Source organism: Hemibagrus wyckioides, linkage group LG06, assembly GCF_019097595.1.
Source record: "Hemibagrus wyckioides isolate EC202008001 linkage group LG06, SWU_Hwy_1.0, whole genome shotgun sequence".
NCBI classification, from domain to species: domain Eukaryota; kingdom Metazoa; phylum Chordata; class Actinopteri; order Siluriformes; family Bagridae; genus Hemibagrus; species Hemibagrus wyckioides.
The window spans coordinates 42,116,811-42,143,106 of record NC_080715.1 but is presented as its reverse complement, the minus strand read 5'-3'; the positions used below and the strand labels follow the sequence as shown (position 1 = coordinate 42,143,106).

The 26,296-nt window shown below is 43.1% G+C and overlaps 3 protein-coding genes across 3 annotated transcripts in view; 1 reads left to right on the top strand and 2 right to left on the bottom strand.

Moving 5' to 3' along the window:
- Positions 1-26,296, top strand: part of LOC131353871 (E3 ubiquitin/ISG15 ligase TRIM25-like) — a 106,383-nt gene that overhangs the window by 63,611 nt on the left and 16,476 nt on the right. The gene's annotated exons all lie outside the window — the stretch shown is intronic.
- On the bottom strand, positions 10,083-10,901 carry LOC131355188 (tripartite motif-containing protein 16-like). The gene is made up of 2 exons (XM_058393470.1): positions 10,743-10,901; positions 10,083-10,630 (listed from the first exon to the last, which is right to left on the bottom strand). Exons 1-2 carry the CDS (start codon positions 10,840-10,842, stop codon positions 10,083-10,085), a joined length of 648 nt encoding a protein of 215 aa, XP_058249453.1. The 5' UTR covers positions 10,843-10,901.
- Positions 18,797-25,702, bottom strand: LOC131355199 (tripartite motif-containing protein 16-like). Its single transcript, XM_058393480.1, has 6 exons — positions 24,633-25,702; positions 21,198-21,293; positions 20,720-20,953; positions 20,416-20,587; positions 20,118-20,177; positions 18,797-19,941 (listed from the first exon to the last, which is right to left on the bottom strand). Exons 1-6 carry the CDS (start codon positions 25,200-25,202, stop codon positions 19,403-19,405), a joined length of 1,671 nt encoding a protein of 556 aa, XP_058249463.1. The 5' UTR covers positions 25,203-25,702; the 3' UTR covers positions 18,797-19,402.

The window sequence follows — 26,296 nt, the reverse complement described above, 5'->3', positions numbered from 1 at the left end:
TCGACTCAGTTCAGCCTTCTCCTGAGCTCTGATCAGCTCCGTCACCTCCGAGCGCTTTTTCTCCATGGAGCTGATCATCTCAGTAAAGATCCTCTCACTGTCATCTACTGCTGTCTGTGCACTGAGCTGTTAGGACACACACACACACACACACACACACACACACACAGAAGATTTAAATCTCATCTATCATTCCCTCTCTTACTGGGACTCTAAATGACTGGTTGTCCATGTTGTGTGTGTTTCTAGGAGCAGCTCTGTCTCTGCTCACTGCTCACCTTTATAGTGTTCACAGTCTGTTTCAGCTCCTGCACCTTCTTCTGCTTCTCCTGGATTCTCTGCTGGAATTTCATCTGATCCTCCTTTAACTCACTCTGAGGACACATCAGTTATATCCATAAGGTTATATACGGATATATATTGAGAGCAGTTAAAGAGTTAAAGTTCTGAGTGAAGGTTCACTCATCTGATCTGATTATGATGAATAAAGATATGTTTACTTAATACATTTACTTAATTCTTCAACCACAAGTTCAATCTTGTAACTGACCAAAGCTGCTAAATCTAAATGAGAAATATCATTGGGATGAGTTCTCACCTGTTTCTCAGCTCTTCCTGCTGCAACTGATACAGCGTCATGGCCTTTATGTTTATCCAACATGCACAAAGAGCAAATACATCTTTGATCAGTACGACAGTAGATCTCCAGCACTTTATCATGTTCAGAGCAGATCTTCTCTTGTAGATTTCCAGAGGCTTCAATTAATGTGTGTTTCTTTAATGCATTGTGTTCTAGATGAGGTTTCAGATGAGTTTCACAAAGAGAAGCCACACACACCAAACAGGACTTTGTGTTTTCTCCCAGTGCATAAATCACACTCCACATCTCCAGGTCCAGCGTAACAGTATGCAAGAGAAGCAGCTTGGACTTCAGTCTTCTTCAGTTTCTCCACCACTTCAGCCAGCATGTTGTTTCTGCGTAGAACAGGCCTTGGAGTGAAAGTGTCTCTGCACTGAGGACAGCTGTAGACACCCTTCTGATCCTCCTGATCCCAGTGACCATTAATACACACCTTACAGAAACTGTGACCACAGGGGATAGTCACCGGATCCTTCAGGAGATCCAGACACACTGGACAGCTGAATTGATCCACTGAAAACTGATCTACTGAAATTCTGGCCTTAGCCATTTTCCTGAACTCACACACAGAGACAGAGGGAGAGCGAGAGTGACAGAGAGATCAGTTTTGTTTTCTCTGAAATAAAGAGTTACACTATATTGCCAAAAGTATTCGCTCACCTGCCTTGACTCGCATATGAACTTAAGTGACATCCCATTCCTAATCCATAGGGTTCATTATGACGTCGGTCCACCCTTTGCAGCTATAACAGCTTCAACTCTTCTGGGAAGGCTGTCCACAAGGTTTAGGAGTGTGTTTATGGGAATTTTTGACCATTCTTCCAGAAGCGCATTTGTGAGGTCACACACTGATGTTGGACGAGAAGGCCTGGCTCTCAGTCTCCGCTCTAATTCATCCCAAAGGTGTTCTATCGGGTTGAGGTCAGGACTCTGTGCAGGCCAGTCAAGTTCATCCACACCAGACTCTGTCATCCATGTCTTTATGGACCTTTGGTCACTGGTGCACAGTCATGTTGGAAGAGGAAGGGGCCAGCTCCAAACTGTTCCCACAATGTTGGGAGCATGGAATTGTCCAAAATGTCTTGGTATGCTGAAGCATTCAGAGTTCCTTTCCCTCGAACTAAGGGGCCAAGCCCAGCTCCTGAAAAACAACCCCACACCATAATCCCCCCTCCACCAAACTTTACACTTGGCACAATGCAGTCAGACAAGTACCGTTCTCCTGGCAACCACCAAACCCAGACTCGTCCATCAGATTGCCAGATGGAGAAGCGCGATTCGTCACTCCAGAGAACGCGTCTCCACTGCTCTAGAGTCCAGTGGCGGCGTGCTTTACACCACTGCATCCGACGCTTTGCATTGCACTTGGTGATGTATGGCTTGGATGCAGCTGCTTGGCCATGGAAACCCATTCCATGAAGCTCTCTGCGCACTGTTCTTGAGCTAATCTGAAGGCCACATGAAGTTTGGAGGTCTGTAGCGATTGACTCTGCAGAGAGTTGGCGACCTCTTCGCACTATGCGCCTCAGCATCCGCTGACCCCGCTCCGTCAGTTTACGTGGCCTACCACTTCGTAGCTGAGTTGCTGTCGTTCCCAAACACTTCCATGTTCTTATAATACAGCTGACAGTTGACTGTGGAATATTTAGGAGCGAGGAAATTTCACGACTGGATTTGTTGCACAGGTGGCATCCTATCACAGTTCCACGCTGGAATTCACTGAGCTCCTGAGAGCGACCCATTCTTTCACAAATGTTTGTAAAAACAGTCTGCATGCCTAGGTGCTTGATTTTATACACCTGTGGCCATGGAAGTGATTGGAACACCTGATTCTGATTATTTGGAATAAGCGAATACTTTTGGCAATATAGTGTACTTCCTGGTTGTGTGTGTGTGTGTGTGTGAGAGAGAGAGAGAGAGAGAGACAGACAGACAGACAGGGACAGAGAGAGACAGAGAGAGGGCCATGCAAACATAAACAAAGCTATTATAATGAGCCTAATCCACCTTTCTATGAAGGCTATCCACTAGATGTTGGAGTGTGTCTGTGGAAATTTTTGTTCATTCAACTACAAGAGCAGTGGTGAGATCTGGTGCTGATGTTTGGTGAGGAAGCTTGGGGTGCAGTTGGTATGACAAAAGCCAGCAGGCCTCATACTCCCACCCCTTCCTATTTTACTACGTCATCATCTCACACACATTTGTTTAGCTTTGCCCTTCGGACTGCGCTACCGCTCTGTTCTCACACATGCATATATTCTAATTACACACTGATTTTCCCAGTTAAATGCATCTTAATAACCAAATACCCACAGATTTTAAGTTGAATTACACCCTTTTACTAGTTTAAAAGCATCATTATATATTATCTGCACATTTGGTGGCCTTTTTGTTGTTTGTGTTGTGGATTGTCCATCACGTCATGTCTTCAGGGCCATTCTGCTTGATGCATGATGGTCTAAACGCAGGTGGCAGTTTTCAGTTCTTTAAATCAGAGGTTTTTCTGTGTTCATGGTGACTGGTGCATGGACTGTCTTAAGTGTTTTTGTTCCCAGGGAAGAAATGCGACACCAGTAAGAACTGGAAAAAATTGTTGCCCCAAGCTTCTAAGTTTTAACTCTTGGAGTTGGTGTCTGGTTGGTCTAAACTAAATGGGTTATATTTCTGAACTGGAGGGAGATTAAATGGTTAACAGTGTAGGTGTTCATAACCTACTTATGTTTCTGCTCTCTCTCTCTCTCTTTCTCTATCTCTCTCTCTCACTCTCTCTCTGTCTCTCTCTCTCTCTCTCTCTCTCTCTGTCTCATACTCACACACACACAGAACCAGAAAGTAAAACGAAAACTGATCTCTCACACTTTATGAGTTCAGGAAAATTACTGAGGCCAGTATTTCATTAGATCAGGATCAGTTGTCCAGTGTGTCTGGATCTCCTGAAGGATCGGGTGTTTTTGTTCCCAGGGAAGAAATGCGACGCCAGTAAGAACTGGAAAAAATTGTTGCCCCAAATTTCTTACTGGTCTCACTGACGAACATACTTAACATGTTTTTGACCAAACAGATCTTCCCAAATAGCCAAATTCCCAATTTTTTTTTTGTGTGTAACAAAACTCCAGAAGCAGAGGGCCTAGGTCCATACTCAGATTTCAGGTCAGCCTGAATCCTCTTTCTGCATGTAGCCCGCTGCAGGCTTGGCTGCAATGTATCCAATCATCTACTGTGGGCACATCAGATGGTTCACCAGACCACAGGAATAGAGGTGGTTGGTAACCCAGGGTGTATTCAGCCCATGGGAGGAATTCACTGCACCAGTGTTGTTCGTGGCTACAGTATGACCTGAGGTACTGACCAATCTCTTGGTTCAGGTGTTCTGTTTGCCCATTGGACTGAGGGTGATATCTAGAGCTGAGGCTCACGTTGATGCCGAGGTGGCTGCAGAAAGCCTTCTAGACACGAGAGGTAAACTGGGTCCCATGGTCTGACATAGTATCCTCAGGAATACTGTACTGTACATCCTGAATACCTGGTGGAAAAGAGCCATGGCTGTTTCCATAGTCGTGGGCAGGCCTTTCAAGGGAATGAGTCTGCATGCTTTGGAGAATTGGTAGATTGTCACCAAGATCGTATTGTAGCTATTGGAGTTAAGAATGTCCATAATGAAGTCCACTGCCATGTGCGACCAATTTTCAGTTTTTTAAAAGATGTTCTGGCAGGATCTGTGCTGCCAGTGCTGTCTTCTGGGCTTCCCATGCAGTAGAGAAGTTAGTGGAGCAGCTATGATGCTATAGTTTTGGATAAATCGCCGGTAGAAGTTTGCAAACCCCAGGAATCATTGCAGTTCTTTGATTATGGTGGGTTCAGGCCACTCTGTCACTGCTTGAACCTTACTTGAATCCACTTCTGCTCCTCTCTGTGAAATGACATGTCCAAGAAACATGATAGTGTCCTTATGAAACTCACATTTCTCAGGTTTAATGTAGAGTCGATGATGGAACAGACAAGTAAGCACAGTGCATACAGCCAGAAAGATGACAGCAGGAATTCACAGCTTGGTATGTCTAGAGAGAACAACACTTCGCGTAGATACTAGCATGCAACCCAGAAGTAGCTTAACCCAGAAGTGCTCCTTCCTTGGTGGTGCTAGAACTTGGGAGAGGGCTCCCTCTGGTGATCAGCGAAGAGTGTGGCCTGACAGGATGCTACAGAATGTTTGGGCAAACAATAAGGTTGGCTGTGTACCAGCACCCCTGGCGATGTCTCATTGTGGTGTTTGGTGAGATTAGGGGAATGGGGACAGGTGAAAACATTTCGGAAAATGCCTGCTGCAACCTGGCACAGGGTACTGGGTTGGATGAAACTGCTCTTTTTAGATTTACCTCCAATCCCAGTTGCTCCCTATCAGGAGCAACCATTACCAACACCATATGGACCACCTCTCTCCATGGTTCAAGGAGGTTGAAGTAGTAAATTTGCCACACCTCACTTCTATCCATTCACCTAAACTTATAGTTGACTTGCTGTGTGAGCTTGATGGGCCCTTCTCACTTGCAAAGCAATTTAGAGCTTAATGTGAACAGCAAAACAAGCAGTTTATCTCCTGTTGTAAATTCCCACAGCCCCTACTATACAGCCAAGATTTTCATTCTTGTGCCTATAGCAAATTCTCAATTCATAAATGGCCCAGTGTGTGGAGTTTTTCTCTCAAGAACAGATTGAATTTAGTTATTATTCATTTAATTTCATTTTTATTTCATTTCATTTCATTTCATTCACACTTCACCTCACACAACATAGATGGCTTGTGCAATGTCTGCGACCTAAATGGTATGCCTTGCTCAGTCAGGATCTCTTTCAGGATTCTGAGTTAGGAAGTAACACAGAAGAAGTCTCCTGCCACACAACACACTGAGATATTGCACAAAGGCACTTCTTCCAGGCATTGCATTGCACCAAGAACAACACCCCCTTCCTCCCACCAGAAAGAATCCTTGCTGGAATACTGAAGTGTTTCCAGTCTACTTCCTGGTTTCAACAGCATAAATTACAGACTCTCGCTACATTCAGTGCAAAGTATTGTGTGCTCACGCTACATTACCAAGCAGTTCATTCTTTGTTTGTTCTATTCACTGAGTACCAACCTCATTCATGTTTTCTTGAATACTGTATTTTTGTCTAGTGTTTTTGTTTCATTTGCCCCACTGACTGTTTCTTCTGTGTTTTGGATGCTATGCTTGGTGTTACCGACTCTAATTTATGGATTACATTTTGGATTAGTTTGATGTACTCTTTTGCTGTGTTTACCTTATTAAAATAACACTGCATATGGATTCTACTCCACCTGTGTCTGCCTCCATGCCACAGAATACTCACTGACCCGGGAATCTGGCAAATGTTAACCAGCTACACGCTGTCATTTATAGCCAAGGTGAAATGCTCGTGGCCTACTATAAACAACTTGCAGCCGTCCAATGTGCCAATGCCAACACTGATAATGGGCAAGGCTCTGGATTGGGCCTCCACTGTATGGGATAGCGGCGATCAGGTAAGAAGCTCTTATAGTGACTTCACACAGCTTATTTGTGATGTTTTTGAATATCCCACCAGAGGATTTGTTGCAGCTTCACCAGGGGTCGAAGTCGGCAGACAATTATGCTATGAGTTTTCAGACTCTAGCTGCTCAGAGTGGCTGGAATGATGTAGCGCTACAGGCTATATACCGAGAGGGAGTAAACCCAGCTTTACAGGCCTGAAATGGCCTGCAAAGACCACAAAATTCTGCTGTCCAAGTATATCACATTAACTATCCAATTGGACAATCTCATGAGGACTCAACACCCAATGCGATGGCTACATTCACTTCCTATCCCCACTGAAAACCTCCCATCAACCTGCACACCTGAAGCAATGTAACGGGGCAAAACTAAAGTGTCCCCAGAGTAATGTCAATGATGAATACATCAGCTCTGCCTCTACTGCAGCCAGGCTGACCACCACTACGCTGCATGCCCTGAGAAACCCTGTAATTGCTCTGCTGAGGTGAGCCTGAGCACAATCCCACACAGTCTGTTAGTGCCAGTACAGCTGCTATGCTTTAATATACGCTCACTTTCTCAGCACTTCTAGACTCAGGATCCACTGTCAACCTAATACATCGAAAGCTTTTGGAGGATCTTCGGCTTCCAACCGCCCCCTAACAATCGACCCATCAATGACGGTTTCATTACCCATCAAACCCTTACCCTACAAGTGGGACTATTTCACACAGAGAATCTTATCCTGTTTGTGATCTCCTCACCTGCTTACAGTTACAGGCCCATGACCTGGTGATTTCATGGAAAAGTAAGGAGGATGCAAATGGTCTCTAAACTGCATAAAATCAGTTTTCCGTGTCTACCCACTTCAGTGGATAACCCTGAACCTACTGCTACCATATGCATACCCAAGGAATATGACAATCTTAGGGAGGTCTTCAACAAAGCCCAAGCCACGCCATTGCCTCCAAATTGTCCATGGCATTGTGCTATAGAACTTTCTTCCCAGCACTGCATCTCCATGGTTTCTTACCCCCTTTCCATACCTGAAACCAAGGCCATGTAGGAGTACATTGAGGAAGCCCTTGCAGCAGGCTTCATTCACCCCACTATCTGCCCTGCATCAGCTGGTTTCTTCTTTGTGGAAAAGAAGGATGGGGCCTCAGGCCATGTATAGACTATCGGGGCCTAAACTCCTTCACAGTTCGGTATCTTTAACTCCTACCACTGGTTCCATCAGCATTGGACCAACTCCGTAGTGCCTGCTATTTCACAAAGTAGACAGTGTTTACAATTTGATCCGGATGAGGGAAGGGGACCTACCACACCACCAGAGGTCACTTTGAGTATGTGGTGATGCCTTACAGATTAACTTCTGCAATATTCCAAACAGATATATAAATATATATAAATGACATTTTCAGGGACTTATTAAATTCATATGTCATTGTATAGGGTCATGTGAAAAATTAGGACACCCCATGAAAGCCGGTGTTTTTTTAATCATAGTTAAACAAATGGGCATTTGATCTTCATTTTAACAATATTGAAAGATTCAAGTAATATAATTAAAATTAAAACCAAAGAAAATTCTTTTTTATATGATCTGTAAAATGTAATTTTAAAAAATCCAATTTCTTGTGAGGAAAAAGTAAGGACACCCCCACATTTATTTGTACTTAGAATGGATAAAATTATCTTCAACTTTAACTTCACGGTGACTTATTGGTCAGGCTCCAAAAACAGTAAAGCTGATGCCCTGTCACACCATCATGATCTGTTTGAGTGACCACTTACTCCAGAACCGATCCTGCCTCCTTCCATCATCATTGCTCCCATACGATGGGACATCATGGGAGAGTTACAACAGGACTCAGTGAACCCACTCCTCCAAACTGTCTGCCTAATAAACACTGTGTTCCCACTGACTTACGACAGAGAATCATTAAGTGGGTACACACATCATGAAGTTCAGGCCATCCTGGGATACAGCGTACCTCCAAACTCGTGCAGAACTGCTTCTCTAAAGCATGCAGACCGGTTCCCCTAAAGGGACTTCCTATCGCCATGGAAATGGCAGAGCTACAGTCTGCCAGAAGACATAGTCTCTGATAGAGGTGTTCAGTTCATTTCTCGGGTGTGACAGGCATTCTGCAGCTGTCTGGGGATTCAAGTCAGGCTCACATCAATGTACCAATGGCCAGGTCAAATGGGTGAATCAGGAAATAAGATGACTCCTGTCCTTGTGCAGTCTGTTCAATTGCCCCGATGAGGTCTAAGCATTTTTTTTTTTAAAGCAACCTCAATGTTAGTGGACACAATGGATCTTTTGGGGTGGCCAGCGAATTCACCAGCTGACATTTGCAACATGCCTTACATAACCTGTGAGAATAGTCACAAATGCCAACAGAAACAAGCCATTAGACAGTTCAGTGTTTTGCCTTGTCCTAAGTCACCAGCCATAGGATTATGATGAGCTGCCTGGAATAACAATTCCCAAAACACTAAAGTCTCTTTTTCAGTTTAACCATCCTGTGTCATTTGATATAGCATATCTTTAATAATAACAAAATAAGGGATAGAGAGCACAACATTTCATTGTATTTGCTGACAATCAATTACTTTCACTTGGTCAAAGGCATGCCAGAGAGTTTCGTGTCACATCTGCTCCACTGGGAAGTGGGGGAAGACTTGGCTACCTTGACTTGGAAGGAGATCACTTGCTGATGTAATCTGCTGACTTGGAACAATAGAAGTGGGGTGTAGTGGGTAATAGTAGCATTGCCAATGTGTGCCCCATCAGTGGTGTGGATATGGAGTGGCAATGGCAGTGTGGGAATGTTGAGCTTATTCGCTGTCTCTTGACACCATCTGACTTAGATTTTCACAGGTAAGTGATTGATGAGACATTAAATAATGTACACAGTGAGGAGCTGCACTCCCATCTCCTTCCCCCCTAGCTAATGATAGAACAAGGTTGAACCCTGATCATTGGAAGTTAGCTGTTCCACAGAGCAGTTAGCTGTTCCAGACAGGCAACAATACACTGAGCGATACTTGGAATGGAAATGAATATCTCTTTTACAATATGTGTGTGAGTGTAAACAGGCATACATGAGTGAAAGTCTGGTGATTGTGAAAGTGAGTGTTTTTGTACTTTTTTTTCTTGGAGTATAGTCTTTGGAGCACATTACTGTAATAGTAATTATTAATTTATATCAATATATAAATGTGCTTCTATAAGAGCTGCTTCTGACCAATCAGAATAGAGAATTGTAATGGATTTGGTGCTTTTATTTTTATTGCTTTATGAAAATGAGTCAGACCACAGACAGATACAATAAAACAGAGACATTTTTTATCATCATTATCGACACAACACTATATTAGAAAATTAAAATATATGTTTTTGGGGGAAATAAGTCAGTGATTTCTCCAAACATATTTACCATATTTAAGTCTGTAGTTATTTTTCATAGATTAAATTATCTAAAAATATGATTTGGCTTTTTTAAAAAAAGCTTTTTGTATCAATACAGCTGATGGCTGTACAAATTCTGACCGCAATATTAAAAGCTTCTGTCCAGCATTTTGGTTCAAATGTGTTAACCAAATAAACTTAATTACTGGGGGAAACCTTATTCCCCAGTGTTCTGATCTTTTCTTTTGCAAAACCAAACCCAGAAATAAACTTGCATTTATGATGTTCTATCTGCCAGCCAATTATCATCCAGGCTGAATATGAGATGAACATAACATAGGCAGCATTAATTCTTTTCCTACTTTCATGTTTGACTCTTTAATTGTTGATGTGAAATTACTAAGCTGTTTTTGTGCAGCTGGATTGTGAGCTGGTAAGATAGGTATCAATGTGGTGATGTGCAGGAATTTTACACAAAACACTACACACATTATTCTGGATCACACAATGTCACAGATGTAGAACCAGCCAAGCAGTAGATCCAGAATCCAGCATATAGAGGCTGAGTGAATGTGGTGTGGACTCTGTGGAGGAGCTTCATGGTGTCAGAGACGCTGTAGAAGGACAGAGTTCCTGCACTGTGATCCACATAAACTCCTATTCTGGAGGATGATGGAACTCTGAGATCAGTCTTAAATTTGTTGTGATAGAAAGAAAGAGAAGAAGAAGAACACCACAGACTCCAGGACTGATTGTTGCGTCCAAACCCACACTCATTTCCCCGTCCTTTTCTTCTGATGTTTTTATATGAGACTGATATAAACACACCACCAAACTCACTGCTCCATTCCACCTCCCAGTAACAGCGTTCTCCCAGTAACAAGTTCTCTTTGCTCAATGCCTGTTCCCAGGTGTCAAATCTCTCTGGATGATCAGAGTACTGCTGCTCTCTCTCACTGACTCTCACCACTCTGTTCTTCTCAGACAGAATGAGGTTAGGATGTGTCGTGTTGGGATCCAGAGTCAGATAACAGAAATCTAAAAGAAAAGAGAAATACTGAATACTGTATATTCATGTGAAGTGTGTGTGTGTGTGTGTTATTACACTTCTACTTGTGTGTGTGTGTGTGTGTGTGTGTGTTAGATGTACATTTCAGAAACTCTTCTCTGCTCTGTGGCTCTGATGGTGAAATGATCTGAACTGCTGCAGCTGTGGAGAGAAAAATGGAAATGAAGACAAAAAGCATCATCAGGTTGTGTAAAAGATGGAAACAGTTGAAAGTGATACAGTCAGTTTATTCATTTGAAATCAGTATTTTACTTCAAAGTGTCAGGTGAGCAAACTGGCTGCAGAAAAGTAAGCAGGAGCATGGCTAAGAAATAACACTTCACAGAGCGAGTAAAGACGTCCATCATTGTGTTTCTCCAGCAGGAGCAGCTCCTCTTACCATGTGGAGGGATTTTGTTGAATTCCTCCTCACAGAATTCCTCCAGTCTCTTCTTCAGATCTGAGAGAGAATTCCTCACTCCATCAAATGACAGATGTTGAGGGACAGTGATGCTGGACGGGTCAAAATTTGGTCTGATTGATAGAGAAGACCGACGTCCAGAAGCTAAAGCCTACAGAGAACAAATGAAATGAAAGACACACTCGTGATGTCAGACAGGGACATTTATTATCTAGGGACATATCTATCATTCCCTCTCTTACTGGGACTCTAAATGACTGGTTGTCCATGTTGTGTGTGTTTCTAGGAGCAGCTCTGTCTCTGCTCACTGCTCACCTTTATAGTGTTCACAGCCTGTTTCAGCTCCTGCACCTTCTTCTGCTTCTCCTGGATTCTCTGCTGGAATTTCATCTGCTCCTCCTTTAACTCACTCTGAGGACACATGTGTTTATGCATTATGAGTTTATGAGCTCAGTGGGTGAACATTAACTGCAGATAAAGAGTTATGGTTCTATGGAGCACTTTATTATGTTATAATAGTCTGCATGTTTGTTTTAGTTCATAGACGAATATATTTTAGTATTCCAGGTTTAATACTGGGAACCACAGTTACATCACAATTGACAGCAAGAAGAAGTTATTCCTTTATGTCTTCTTAAATTATTCATTCATCCAAACCCCAGGTTTAATTCAAACCTCAATAACTATAATACTTATAGCAGTACCCTGCTCTGAGAAACTAATTTTACATTTAAAGGCTAATCTATGAATTCTGAATCTAACATTTTATTTTAAAATTCACAGCATCATCACAATAATATAAGACTTATTTTTCTCACCTCTTTTTCAGTTCTGTAAGCCTTAACTGAGACGGTGTCGTGGCTTTTGTGTTCATCCGTCATACACAGATAACAGATGAAGCTTTGGTCAGTACGACAGTAGATCTCCAGCACTTTATCATGTTCAGAGCAGATTTGTTCTTGTAGACTTCCTGAGGATTCCACCAACTTGTGCTTTTTCAATCCAGGAACTTCATAGTGAGGTTTCAGATGAGTTTCACAAAAGGAGGCCAGACACATCAGACAGGACTTGACAGCTTTGTGTTTTCTCCCGGTGCAGAAATCACACTCCACATCTCCAGGTCCAGTGTAACAGTGAGCAGGAGAAGCAGCTTGAACTTCAGTCTTCTTCAGTTTCTCCACCACTTCAGCCAGCATGTTGTTTCTGCGTAGAACAGGCCTTGGAGTGAAAGTGTCTCTGCACTGAGGACAGCTGTAGACTCCCTTCTGATCCTCCTGATCCCAGTGACCATTAATACACACCTTACAGAAACTGTGACCACAGGGGATAGTCACCGGATCCTTCAGGAGATCCAGACACACTGGACAGATGAACTGATCCACTGAAAGCTGATCTATTGAAATACTGGACTCAGCCATTTTCCTGAACTCACCCTAAAAGAGAGAGAGAGAGAGAGAGTGTGTGTGTGTGTGTGTGAGAGAGAGAGAGAGAGAGAGAGAGAGAGTGTGTGTGTGTGTGAGAGAGAGAGAGAGAGAGAGAGAGTGTGTGTGTGTGTGTGAGAGAGAGAGAGAGAGAGAGAGTGTGTGTGTGTGTGTGAGAGAGAGAGAGAGAGAGAGAGAGAGAGAGAAGCACTCAGAGATTAGTTTTGTTTTCTGTGAATGAACTTTGTGTAACAGACAGACTGGGTGGAGTGTTAAAAGATCAAGGATCAAGGAAGGTTTATTGTCATTCCACATGTGGTACATGAAAGGGAACGAAACAAAGTACTGAGATCCCAGTGATAGCAGCCAAAACAGCTTAAAGAAAAAAATTATAAGCAAATAACTACGTTAACTGTAAAACAAATTTCCTTTCTTTTCTTCACATTGATGCTGAGGCTGTTAGCTCTCCACTAAGCCTCCAGATGTTCCACCTCCCACCTGTACGCTGTCTCAATGTTTTGGGCAATTAGTCTGACCACTGCTGTGTCATCTGCAAATAATGAGGGTGCTCGAAGATGTGGCTGAACAGTCATAGGTCAGCAGGTTGTATAGCAGGGGACTTAGAGCACATCCCTGAGGCGAGCCAGTATTGAGGATAATGGGGGAGGAAGTGATTTCATGTGTACAACATATGAGATGGCTTCTGCAGTGGATCTATTTTTTATATATGCATTTCAATGAGGGCCAATACCTGTTGTTGTAATCTGTGATTGTCTTGATGCTAGTGAACATGCTGGTGGAGAAGTGACACTGTATTTCTAATGCCTATGCTGCTTTGACTCTTGTTACGTGTGCAGTTAGATTCCTGCTGCTCTTAGTGCATAGGTGTCTATCCTCAGGTGTGGCTTCTGCTCAGTTGGAATGAAAACCTGCACCCACACCGGCCCTTTGTGGATACGGTTTGACACCTATGTCTTAGTGTATCTGCATCCCAAGACCTGAGGTTCTTCAGTCTCTGGCTATCTGTGCTATTAAGAGCTTTGACCTCAGCATTCAGCCAGAGTTTTTAATTAGGGTGAACAGTGATAGTTCTACAAGAAGAGGTGATTGTGCTTTCTCCATCCTCAGAGAACCACCTTCCGGGGGGTGATTTGGGATTCAACTACAATGTCGTCATGTTTGTCTCCTGCTCAGGTGAATTCCAATCTTTCTGCTATGAAAGTTATTCCTTTGGGTCTGCTACACATGAGATCATTTTAGCTCTGGCTCTGGCAATCAGTTTCCTTTTTGAAGTTTATCTTCAAACTCTACCATCTAATCATATGTTCTCTCTCTCTCTCTCTCGGAATAAGAGGAATCTCTCTGGGGAATTTGGAGGCCATCTCATACTCATTGTTGTGCTCATCAAACCATTCCTGAACCATTTTTGCTTTGTGGCATGGCGCATTATTCTGCTGAAAGAGGCCACAGCCATCAGGGAATACTGTTTCCATGAAAGGGTGTACATGGTCTGCAACAATGCTTAGGTAGGTGGTACGTGCCAAAGTAACATCCACATGGATGGCAGGACCCAAGGTTACACAGCAGAACATTGCCTTCTTCCAATAGAGCATCCTGGTGCCATGTGTTCCCCAGGTAAGTGACACACACACACTCGGCCATCCACATGATGTAAAAAAAAAATGTGATTCATTAGACCAGCCCACCTTCTTCCATTGCTCCGTGGTCCAGTTTTGATGCTCACATGCCCATTGCTGGCACTTTTGGTGGTGCACAGTGGTCAGCATGGGTATCCTGGCTGGACTATACAGCCCCATACGCAACAAACTGTCCTTCACTGTGTATTCTGACACCTTTCTATCAGAACCAGCATTGACCTCTTCAGCAATTTGAGCAACAGTAGCTCATCTGTTTAATTAGACCACACAGGTCAGCCTTCTCTCCCCATGTGCATCAACAAGCCTTGGCCATCCATGACCCTGTCACCGGTTCACCACTGTTCCTTCCTTGGACCACTTTTAGATACTGACCACTGCAGACCGGGAACACCCCACAAGAGCGGCAGTTTTGGAGATGCTCTAAACCAGTCATTAGCCATCATAATTTGGCCCTCATCAAACTCACTCAGATCCTTACACTTACCCATTTTTCCTGCTTCTAACATCAACTTTGAGGACAAAATGTTCACTTGCAGCCTAATATATCCCACCCACTAACAGGTGCCATGATGTGGAGTTAATTAGTGTTATTCACTTCACCTGTCATAATGGTATGGCCAATCTGTCATGTTTCACCTTAACTCGTAGTGTTGCAGCAAGCACTTCCAGGTCATCGGACATCTTGGATCTGAATTGTGGATACTTTTCTGAACTCTTTTTCTGAATGCCGTTTGACTGTTTTCTGGTTTTTGGATTTTTGCTCTTGGGATGTTCTGTGTATCTCTTGCCTGGTATGTTTAGAAGTTGCATGGATTATAGCCCATACACTTTTTGGTTTCACTGCATACTGTGGATTTTTCTGAACTCTTCTGAATGCAAATATTCTGAGGACATTTGTGTATGTACTTTGGATTTTTGCACTGGATTTTTTGGATTTAGCACTACTGTGCATGTATTGGAGATTCAACAACTTTTTCCTTATGTCATCTCACTCCTGTCCGGCAAAGCATGACTCTGGGCCACCAGTGAAAGGGAATGCCAGTCAGTTGTTTATGCCATGATAGCACTGCCCCACAACAGGATGCAGACCGGGCCCTATTTGAAATTTCCCAGAGTGGGCACCCTGTCACAGAGTATGCTGTAGACTTCTGCTCGGCAGCCGCAGACTCTGGGTGAAATGCGATGGCCCTCTATCATGCCTTTTATCAAGATCTCACCGCTGAACTCAAGGATGAACTGGCTGCTCGCAAGCTTCCCCCAGAACTCGACGATCACCTTAGACACTCGTATTGACCGCCGGATCCATGATTGTCGCATCAAAAGAGGAGGATTTCGTTGATGGCGACCCAGTTCCAAACCAATTTTACCAACTCTTTTAGGCCTCCAGCAACCACACAGACACTGAACATTTTCCCAACCATGGTTCACCCCATTGAGATTGGATGTCGCCATTTGTCTTACACCGAGAAGGAAAGAAGATGTGCCAATGGGCTCTACTGTGGCAACCCAGGACACTTCTTTGCATTCTCCTGTCCAGCAAAAGGATGGGCTTGCCCCTGAAGGGGGAGCCAGTGGTGAGCGGTGTCCGAGCATCACCCCGAGTGGCTATTCTTTCTCATTATCCTCTCACCCCAAGCACCCATCACGTTTGGCTTCCCCTGGTTGCTGAGCCATAATCCTCTCATCGACTGGGTCAGCGGCCAAGTACTCAGTTGGGGAACTTTCTTCCACTCCTATTTCCTCAACTGTGCTTCACTCAGGCCACCTCCCATTTGCAATGACCATTCTCAATCTCAGCACTGTTCTCTCCATGTACCTAGAGGCAGTCTTCAGCAAAGGTAAGGCACACAGCCCACAACGAGGATAATCGTGTCAGGACCACCTTTGTTGATAATTGGAATGTTTTCTGGGTGCGTCCTAGACTCTACCGTGCTGATGGCCTGCATCCTAGCAGAGTTGAAGCAGCAGTCTTCTCGGACAACATTTCCAGGACACTACGCGCCATCTGACTGGTAAGTCATACCTCAGATCTCAATTCTAATAACTACTGTTCAACTCAACATACAAGTGCTCGTCCTATAGAAACTGTGTCTGTTCCCTGAATAATGAGATCAAAGAATCACCATAAAACCAGAAAAATAAGGCAAATAAGCAACCAAAACTATTTCCTATGTTCTGTAAAGCTGCTTTGAGACAATGAATTGAACTGAACTGAACTGAACTGAACTGCACTGAACTGAATTGAATTGAATTGAATTGAACTGAATTAAGGCAAAATCCTTCCCTACTTATCGGCCCTACTACTGTCCTATCAACCTCCTGCCGGGTGCCATTCTGTGCAGAGGATGACTCTATCATCTCGCCGCACCAGAACAGAAAGCCATGAAAAGATACATCCCAGAATCCCTTTCAGCAGGCATAATATGGCCTTCTTCCAGGGAGCTTCTATTTTCACCAAGCTGGATCTCCAGAATGCATATCACCTGGTTCACATTCGGGAGGGTGGCGAAAGAAGACTGCTTTTAACCCACCCACTGGCCACTACCAATAACTTGTGATGCCTTTTGGCCAATGCCCCCGCCATCTTTCAGGCCTTGGTCAACAGCATCTTCCACGATATGCTTAACCGGTTTGTCTTTGTCTACCTGGATGATATCTTTATTTACTCCCACTCCCTGGAGGAACATATTCACCATGTCCACTCTGTGCTCCAACTCCTGCTCCAGAACCAACTGTACATGAAAGCTGAGAAGTGTGAGTTCCATGTCACATGCACCACCTTCCTGGGGCCCCCATCCTGACCCTGCCCGACCCCACCTGGCAGTTCATTGTGGAACTTGATTCCTCCAACCTTGGTGTAGGGGCCGTCCTGTCCCAGCGCAATCCCAGGGATAACCGCCTGCACTCATGGGCCCTCTTCTCAAGTCTACTAACCCAGCTTGAACAAAACTATGCTGCAGGAGAGAGGGAACTGCTGCAACTAAAACTGACCTTTGAGGAATGGCGCCATTGTTTGGAGGGGGCTGAGCTCTCCTTCATTGTGTGGACTGAAAACCACAAAAACCTTGAGTACCTCCAAACTGCCAAGAGGCTCAATCCCCACCAGGCTTGTTGGGTGCTCTTCTTTGGCAGGTTCCGTTTCACTCTCTCCTACTGCCCAGGGTTAAGAACGGCAAGCCAGGTGCCCTTTCCCATCAGTTCATTACAACAGATGAGGAACGCAGTGTGAAACCTATCCTCCATCCCTGTGTTGTGGTCAGAGCCACATACCTCAACATCGAGAGAAAAGTTTTACAGGCCATCAACTTGCCTGTCCCCGATGGCTGCCCAGAGAAAACGCTCTGTTCCTGAAACATTACGTTCTCCAGTGGTGCCACAACTTCTGCCTGTTCTGCCATCCTGGAACCACCTGCACAATGGCTGCAATGCTTCTGGTGACCATCTATCAGAAAGGATGTCTGTGACTTTGCCTGCCCTGTTTTTGCTCAGCAAAAGAGCCCCAAGACCCCCCTGTGGGGCTCCTCCGCCCTCTTCTAGTACTTAACAGACCGATCTCCATGAACTTATTAACCGGTCTTCCCCTCTCCTCTGGCTACACCACCATCCACACAGTGGTCGATAGATTATCCAAGATGGCTCACTTCATACCACTTTCCAAGCTCCCCTCCACCAAAGAAACTGTACTTTGAATTTTTGACCCGCATATGGAATACTGTGTGTAAATTCAGCTATTTCTGTGGATTTGGGACTAGAGTGCATGTATTGGAGATTCAGCTACTTTGTGCACCTTGTGCTCTCTAGGATATTGTGTTTATATGCTGTCTACCACCCACTGCTACCTTTGTTGTTCCCCTTTACCCTTATTAAACTCCCTTAACTAACTCCCTTAACTTACTAAGGATAATAAGTCACTAAACATTAATCTTCCCTGTGCATTTTGGGAAGATTTGCATTACTGGTTATTTCCTAAATTTACAAATCTCTGAGATTTGTGATCTTTGGCATTTCTAGGAAGGTTAAAACACATGACTTAGCAATTAAAGTAATTACTATTCTTGAAAAGTTATTTTTTACACAAGAACAGATTTCTGAAAATCAAACCAAACTTCTGTATATTGCATAAGGAATTTTGTCAGCACTTTTTATCTTCGTGATGAATGGAGAAGAAGAGTGCCTTGATTCTCTGGAACATGAACCTGCTGAGTGTCCAGGGCAAGTGTTATTTTTGTTACTACTTATTTTTTAATGGTATGTTGCTTGTCTGTTGCCAGCATTGGATTCAGAATATATAGTGCTTATATGTAGCCGCTTATGCATGTCTTTTTTTTTTGGTCTGTTTAATTAAAAAAAACACTAAGTGGTCCATTAGGATGTTTCAGAAGAAATAATGAGTGAAATGAAGAAGTCATTTAAAAGTGGTGTTTGAGCACCCTCTGGTGGTCTGAAATAGAAATGCTCGGGTTAAATGTTCAAAGGCACGTTTCTAACTTCAATGCCCAGAATAACAAAATAGAGCAATATTCTCTGCAGCTGATTTCAGAGGATAAAAAACTCTTCCGTTACTTTACAGTCTTCATTATGGAGCCACAAAACTATTTATTTGACAATCAGCATTTTAGAAAGCAAATATTCAGTTTGTGTTAAATTAAACCCACATTCATTACGACTTCCTTTCCTTCTGATCTCTTTATATGAGACTGATATTGACACCCAGTTCACACCGTTCTCCTGTGGTCTGATCTTTTTCTCTAAAAATCAGAGATAAACTTGGATTTATAAGGTTCTGTCTGCCAGCCAATCATCATCCAGGCTGAATATGGGATGAACACAACACATGCAGCTTTAACCAATCATCTACTGTATGATTTAATGTAGTTTAAATATTGTTAAATGCTTTACAGTGAAAGTTTTAGGGCTAAGAAACAACTTTAAACTTCTAGACTATTTCTAGACTTTTATTTTACTAGAGTGTGAACCTAACAGGTTTAATATGCTTCATAAGAAACAAACAGGTAGAACTTTACAGGGCTTTACAGTGCTAAGGTCACAAGATATCATTTGATCATTTACTTTTTTTTTTTTACAAATTTTACTTGTTTCTTGTCTGACTAATTTTTTAACCTTTCGTTTTTAATCAGTGTAAAATGACTCATCTGTTTTAATAAAGAAATAAAAATGACAAAAGATAAAAGTGTTAGTAAAACAGATGATGGAGTAACAATGTGGTAATGTGCAGGAATTTTAAACAAAACTCTACACACATTATTCTGGATCACACAATCTCACAGATGAGGAACCAGACAACAAGGAGAGCCAGAATCCAGCATATAGAGGCTGAGTGAATGTGGTGTGGACTCTGTGGAGGAGCTTCATGGTGTCAGAGACGCTGTAGAAGGACAGAGTTCCTGCACTGTGATCCACATAAACTCCTATTCTGGAGGGTGATGGAACTCTGAGATCAATCTTAATGTTGTTGTGATAGAAAGAGAGAGAAGAAGAAGAACACTCCAGACTCCAGGATTGATTGTTGAATCCAAACCGACACTTATAACCCCGTCCTTTCCTGCTGATGTCTTTATATGAGACTGATATGAACACAATACCATCACCGCTCCATTCCACCTCCCAGTAACAGCGTCCACACACACTCTCCTTACTTAACATCTGCCACAAGTAGTCAAATCTCTCTGGATGATCAGAGTACTGCTGCTCCCTCGCACTGCCTCTCACCACTCTGTTCTTCTCAGACAGAATGAGGTTAGGATGTGTCGTGTTGGGATCCAGAGTCAGATAACAGAAATCTAAAATAAAAGAGGAAAACAAACTGAACAATGTGAACATGTTGGGATTAATTCACACAATACTGTATATTCATGTGAAGAATGTGACAGCTGTGTGTATGTGTTTGTGTGTGCTTTTGTGTAATTTACACTTCTGCTTGTTTGTATGTGTGTATATATGTGTGTGTTAGACATACATTTCAGAAACTCTTCTCTGCTCTGTGGCTCTGGTGGTGAAATGATCTGAACTGCTGCAGCTGTGGAGAGAAAAATGGAAATGAAGACAAAAAGCATCATCAGGTTGTGTAAAAGATGGAAACAGTTGAAAGTGATACAGTCAGTTTATTCATTTGAAATCAGTATTTTACTTCAAAGTGTCAGGTGAGCAAACTGGCTGCAGAAAAGTAAGCAGGAGCATGGCTAAGAAATAACACTTCACAGAGCGAGTAAAGACGTCCATCATTGTGTTTCTCCAGCAGGAGCAGCTCCTCTTACCATGTGGAGGGATTTTGTTGAATTCCTCCTCACAGAATTCCTCCAGTCTCTTCTTCAGATCTGAGAGAGAATTCCTCACTCCATCAAATGACAGATGTTGAGGGACAGTGATGCTGGACGTGTCAAAATCTGGTCTGATTGATAGAGAAGACCGACGTCCAGAAGCTAAAGCCTACAGAGAAGAAATGAAATGAAAGACACACTTGTGATGTCAGACAGGGACATTTATTGCTGCTTTAATGAGAGGTGTTTTAGAGAGTGTGTGAGGAACAGCTGGCTCTGTAGATCAGACAGTGAGTGTTACCTGGAGGAAATGGATGTGATCATGTGTGTGTGAAAGCTGCTCCAGCTCAGTGACTCTCCTCTGAAGATCAGCAATCTCCTGCTCCAGTTGATCCAGCAGTCGTTCAGCTCGACTCAGTTCAGCCTTCTCCTGAGCTCTGATCAGCTCCGTCACCTCCGAGCGCTTTTTCTCCATGGAGCTGATCATCTCAGTAAAGATTATCTCATTGTCCTCCACAGCTGTCTGTGCACTGAGCTGTTAGGACACACACACACACACACACAGACAGACACACACACACACACACACACACACAGACACAGACACACACACACACACAGACACAGACACAGACACAGACACAGACACACACACACACACACACACACAGAAGATTTAAATCTCATCTATCATTCCCTCTCTTACTGGGACTCTAAATGACTGGTTGTCCATGTTGTGTGTGTTTCTAGGAGCAGCTCTGTCTCTGCTCACTGCTCACCTTTATAGTGTTCACAGTCTGTTTCAGCTCCTGCACCTTCTTCTGCTTCTCCTGGATTCTCTGCTGGAATTTCATCTGATCCTCCTTTAACTCACTCTGAACACAGAACAGAGTTAAATTTAGCCCGTTATAATTTGCAAATGCAAATTGCAAACTATTTTTACAAGCGATAAAATATCAAGTGGCCTAATGGGGTAGTGTAGAGTTCAGCAGGGTTGTTCTGCTGATTGTTGTTGGCTGATTGTTCAGGTTCAAGTTCTTGTATTTCCTCTTGGATGAAAGGAGGTTGAGCTGGGTTGGGAGGAGTCTCTGATGATGTGCAGACTTCTACTGTGGTGAAGATGTTCAATGGCTGGTTGTTGGGCACTGATTACATGTTACCTTTGTTAAAGATCCCTTTGAATGACTTTTCTTTCAGTTACACTGAAAGGGGTTAGGGCTGCCATAACACCCTGTGACCAGATGATCAGAATGCCATAAATTGTGCAGCAATTGAAACTTTTTATATATCTAGGGAGTCAGATAAAATTTTGGGTCTTCCTGTCTTCTGGATTTCCGTACGGCAGCTGCTGATTCAGGGTGGAACTTGACAGCCCTTTGTGATGCTTTCTACCGGGGACAGATTTGAGCTTGCCATACATGCACACCCAATTGATGACCTTGGCTACTCACCTTGGCTACTCCAGTCAACCACCAGATCAAAGAACAATGCAGTGAAAGGGGAGCTTCACGCAGTGCCCTTCCCAGCCCTGTTTCCATTAAGCTACCTCCAGACCTCAGCACCATACCCCCTGTTTGCCATGATCTGGGAACAGTTTTTAGCAAGGCTAAAGCCACCTCCCTTCCTCCTCACTCCTCCTACAACCTCCTCCCAGGTGCTATGCCTCCCAGGGGGTGGCTTTACCACCTTTTGGAAGCAGAATGTATATTCAGGATTCTTTGGCAGCTGGAATTGTCTGACCCTCCTCATCACCTGCGAGGATGGGGTTCTTCTTCATAGAAAAGCAGGATAATTTCTTATGGTCATGTATCGACTACCACGGGCTCAACGAGATTACCATCTTAATCAAACTTGACCTCCACAACACCTATCACCTAGTGCGGATTTGGGAGGGTGATAAATGGAAGACGGCATTTAACGCACCCACCAGCCACTATGAATACTTAGTAATGCCGTTCGGCCTGACCAACTCCCCAGCTGTCTTCCAAGCCCATGTACATGACAACCTCTGTGACATGCTTAACCAGTTCGTCTTTGTCTACCTTGACGACATCCTCATCTACTTCTGCTTGTCTGGATAAAGGCCCGACTCATATTGTTCAACTCTACCCATAACTATGCTCACTGGGACAATTGTAGGCACCATCCTAATAGTATCTGGTAAGTGGGGCATCCTTGACCTTGGACCATCAATCAGTGCATCATGCCTCTGTGTATTTATTCAACAAAGATGATGTGGGTTAGCTGACTCAAGAGAATTATTTCAGAAGGAAAGAAAGAACATTCCATGGGCCCCTTAGTTCATGTGAAGAGAAATTGTAATTCTAAGGTATACAATGACATTCTACACAATTGTGTGTTATATTTGTGCCTGCAAGGAAAGGCCCACATATGGGGAAGATGGTCAGGTATCCACAAACATTTGGCAATAATATGTACTCTGGTTTGTAATAGAATTCTCTTAGCTAAGCGCTAGAAACTACCCCACAGGTGTCAAACACCAGCTTGGGGAAAAGAGACGAGGGAAACACCTTTGAAGAGTTCAGAAGAAGGCCACCATTCTTTGCCTGGCAGTGGAAACTGTCTTAACAACTAGAGGTACATGGTTAGCAAGGGTAAAATTCTCATTGTGGTCAGGATCATTATACCATATATGGCCACTGATATGTGGTTCTTCCCGAAACTGTTGCCACAAATTGGGAAGCATTCAATTGTCCCAATGACTTTATATATGACTTCATATTTGTAGTGTAGCTTACAGTTTTCTTTCACTGAATGTAAGAAGCCCAAACATTGTTCCAGCATGCCAATGCTCCTGTGCACAAAGCAAGCTTCATGGTATGTTGCAGTGTATGCTTGACTTCATTCAAGTGTTGAATCTGCAAGATTGGGTAATGCATAGCTAACAGAATTGATGGAGCAGCAATTTGTGAGATTGGGAAGGACAATTCAGAGAATCTGGATTAATGAGGCAGGGAGTTAGCCTAAGTGAAGTGGCATGGAAAAGTGAATAAGAGGGTTAAGATAAATGATGGAGGTAGTGGGGTTAGAGAGTTTAGGGTTAATAGGGGCCTTGGATGAGTTAAAAAGCTTGGATGAGTTAAAAAGGCTGTTATCTTAGAGAGCAAAGAATAGAAAGGCTGCTAGTTGTAAGGGTGTCAGGAACAGCTGGACAGTTCCCTGCCAGACCTGGAGAGGGTGCTGGCAGGTGATTCTGTGAAGCCTGCTTTATTGTTTGTATTTTGTGTCACGTCTTTCTTATTGTTCTCGTTCCCACCATGTCACCTATTTCCCATTAGTCCTAATGTTGTGCCGTATAAATAGGGATCATTTTGTACCTGTCTTTGGTGGTCATTGTTCTATGTTTGTTGTCTAGGTCAGGTTTCTGTTATGTCTTAGGTATTAGGTTCATCTTCCCCATGTCTTGTGTTCATGTTAATAAAGCAGCGCTTGTCTGAATCCCGTGAATGGGTATGTTCCCATGATGTGTAGATGCATGCACCACCACAAAGGTCCGGGTTCGCACAAGTTACAAAGGGAGAGTCTCAGTCATCCTTGGGAGAAAGTGTTTGTTGGTAATCCTCAGAAGAGCTAAACCTAGTATCTAGATTGCTTCATAGAAAGATGGCATCTGTGAGAGGCAGAGAGGGAGTGAGGTAAGTTTAGATGGAGAGGAACAGGCACCTTCAGTGCCCTACAGTTCACATGGGATTGGGTTTTTTGAAGGATTCTTTGTGTTCTTAGACCAGTTGACTATCATATGGAATGTTGCCATTTATGAAGTAAAATGTATAATGGTATGATAGCAAGGATTCCTGCCAGAGAAAAGTCCAGAGATGTGGGTGATGGGGTTCAGGATCATGTTTATCTCCCTTCTTCTAAATTTAATTTTAAAGTTTGTCTGTCTTACTATTTTACTTTTTGCTTTATCTCCGTGTTCACTTTGTCGTGTCACATATGGGTGTTAGCTCAAATAACAGGTCTGACCAGATTATGACTTACACTGAATAAGGACATATTTCACTTATCAAAACACATACAGACATACAAGCTTTTACAACGTTCTCCTGATTAATACACAAATCGGACTTAAGTATTTAAATCTGGTAATTGGCTAAAGCATATATATATATATATATATATATATATATATATGAAGCGTATATGAGGAATAAAATATGGATTGATCATTTTGAAAGATTTCTAGTTCTCACCTGTTTCTCAGCTCTTTCTGCTGCGGTTATGACGGTGTCATGTCCTTTGTGATTTTCCATCATACACAAATAACAGATGCATGTTTGATCAGTACGACAGTAGATCTCAATCAGCTTGTGATGTTGGGAGCAGATGCTGCCTTGTAGTTTTGCTGAGACTTCAGTTAGCGTGTGTTTCTTAAATGCTGAGGACTCATAATGAGGACTGAGATGGGTTTCACAAAATGAAGCCAGACAGATCAGACAGAACTTGATGGCTTTTTGCTTTCTCCTTGTGCAGAAATCACACTCCACATCTCCAGGTCCAGCTTGGTTTTCAGTCTTCTTCTTCAGTTTCTCCACCACTTCAGCCAGCATATTGTTTCTTTGTAGAACAGGCCTTGGAGTGAAAGTGCCTCTGCACTGAGGACAGCTGTAGACTCTTTGCTGGGCCTCTTCATTCCAGTGACTGTTAATACACACCATACAAAAACTGTGGCCACAGTTTATCGTAACTGGATCTTCCAGTAGATCCAAACAGACTGAACAGATGAACTCCTCTTTTTCTATTAAAATACTGGCATCAGCCATTTTCCTGCACTCACACTGGACAAGAAGAGAAAGCACTCAGAGATCATTTACAGTCTATTAGCGAGAAATTTCATTTTCTGTGCTTTTAGAGTGATAGAGCATGTGGGTGTGGATTTAAGGTGTATGGGTGGAGCTAACCTTTATGACTATTAGGTACATACCTGATTCTTCACAGTCACCTGATACACCAACAACTGGCCATACGGTCTCAATTGAAGAGTCTAAGTTCCAGAGCAAGGTGTTTAAACTGAAAGCAAAGATGAGACAAGCAGAATTCCAGTAGCATGACACACCTAAGACGGTGAATGAAGAAAGAGAAGAAGCTGTGATGATGCCCATAAGGAAGACGTCTTCATGCAGATCCTGGAACCTTCCGCACCCAACAGTATCAGGGCATGTTTTCAGAGGTAGGCATTTCCAGGAGCAGCATTTCCTCTTAGAAGTGGAAGTAATTGGTGTAGTTTTCAACTTTTTCCATACTGGTTGCTCAACATATTCTGCCAAGCACTGCTTTTTACTGGAAACTCAAACTGCAGAAACAAAATGCACCCTAGCCATTTTCTTTACAACTATTCAAAAACTGTATGTTGCCAACACACCAGGCAGTAATACCCCATTGGAAAAAAAAATAAAATGAAATTGTGCCACCTCTTTGTTTTATTTGATTCAATATGAAATTCTAAGAATTTGTCACATACACAACCGCATACAGTACAAGCTTAATTTTACTGTCCACATCCATCCATTGTCTCTACCCGCTTTATTCCTAATTAGGGTCACGGGGATCTGCTGGAGTCTATCCCAGCACACATTGGGTGAAAGGCAGGGGTACACCCTGGACAGGTCACCAGTCCATCACAGGACCACACCTACAGACAGACAACCACACACACTCACTCCTGTCCAAATCATAATACAATATCATCAAAATGAATAACATTTTAAATACAAATAGAATGTACTGTACACGTGGCAGCGAAGAGAGAGGATGAACAAAAGGGTTTGAAAGTGAAATCTATAGTTTAATGTTGCATTACTCTCCAATCCACTTGTGGCAGTAATACACTAACTAGTTATAGTAGCAGTAGTAGTTA

Bases quoted from the DNA above. Each gene is read 5' to 3' on its own strand.
- LOC131355188 (XM_058393470.1), bottom strand. From the start codon at position 10,842: ATGATGCTTTTTGTCTTCATTTCCATTTTTCTCTCCACAGCTGCAGCA. The intron at 10,631-10,742 runs GTACATCTAACA...CTTTTCTTTTAG, and splicing joins CAGAGAAGAGTTTCTGAAAT to ATTTCTGTTATCTGACTCTG.
- LOC131355199 (XM_058393480.1), bottom strand. From the start codon at position 25,202: ATGGCTGATGCCAGTATTTTAATAGAAAAAGAGGAGTTCATCTGTTCA. The intron at 21,294-24,632 runs GTGAGAACTAGA...TTCTGTGTTCAG, and splicing joins CAGAAAGAGCTGAGAAACAG to AGTGAGTTAAAGGAGGATCA. The intron at 20,954-21,197 runs GTGAGCAGTGAG...GTGTCCTAACAG, and splicing joins AGACTGTGAACACTATAAAG to CTCAGTGCACAGACAGCTGT.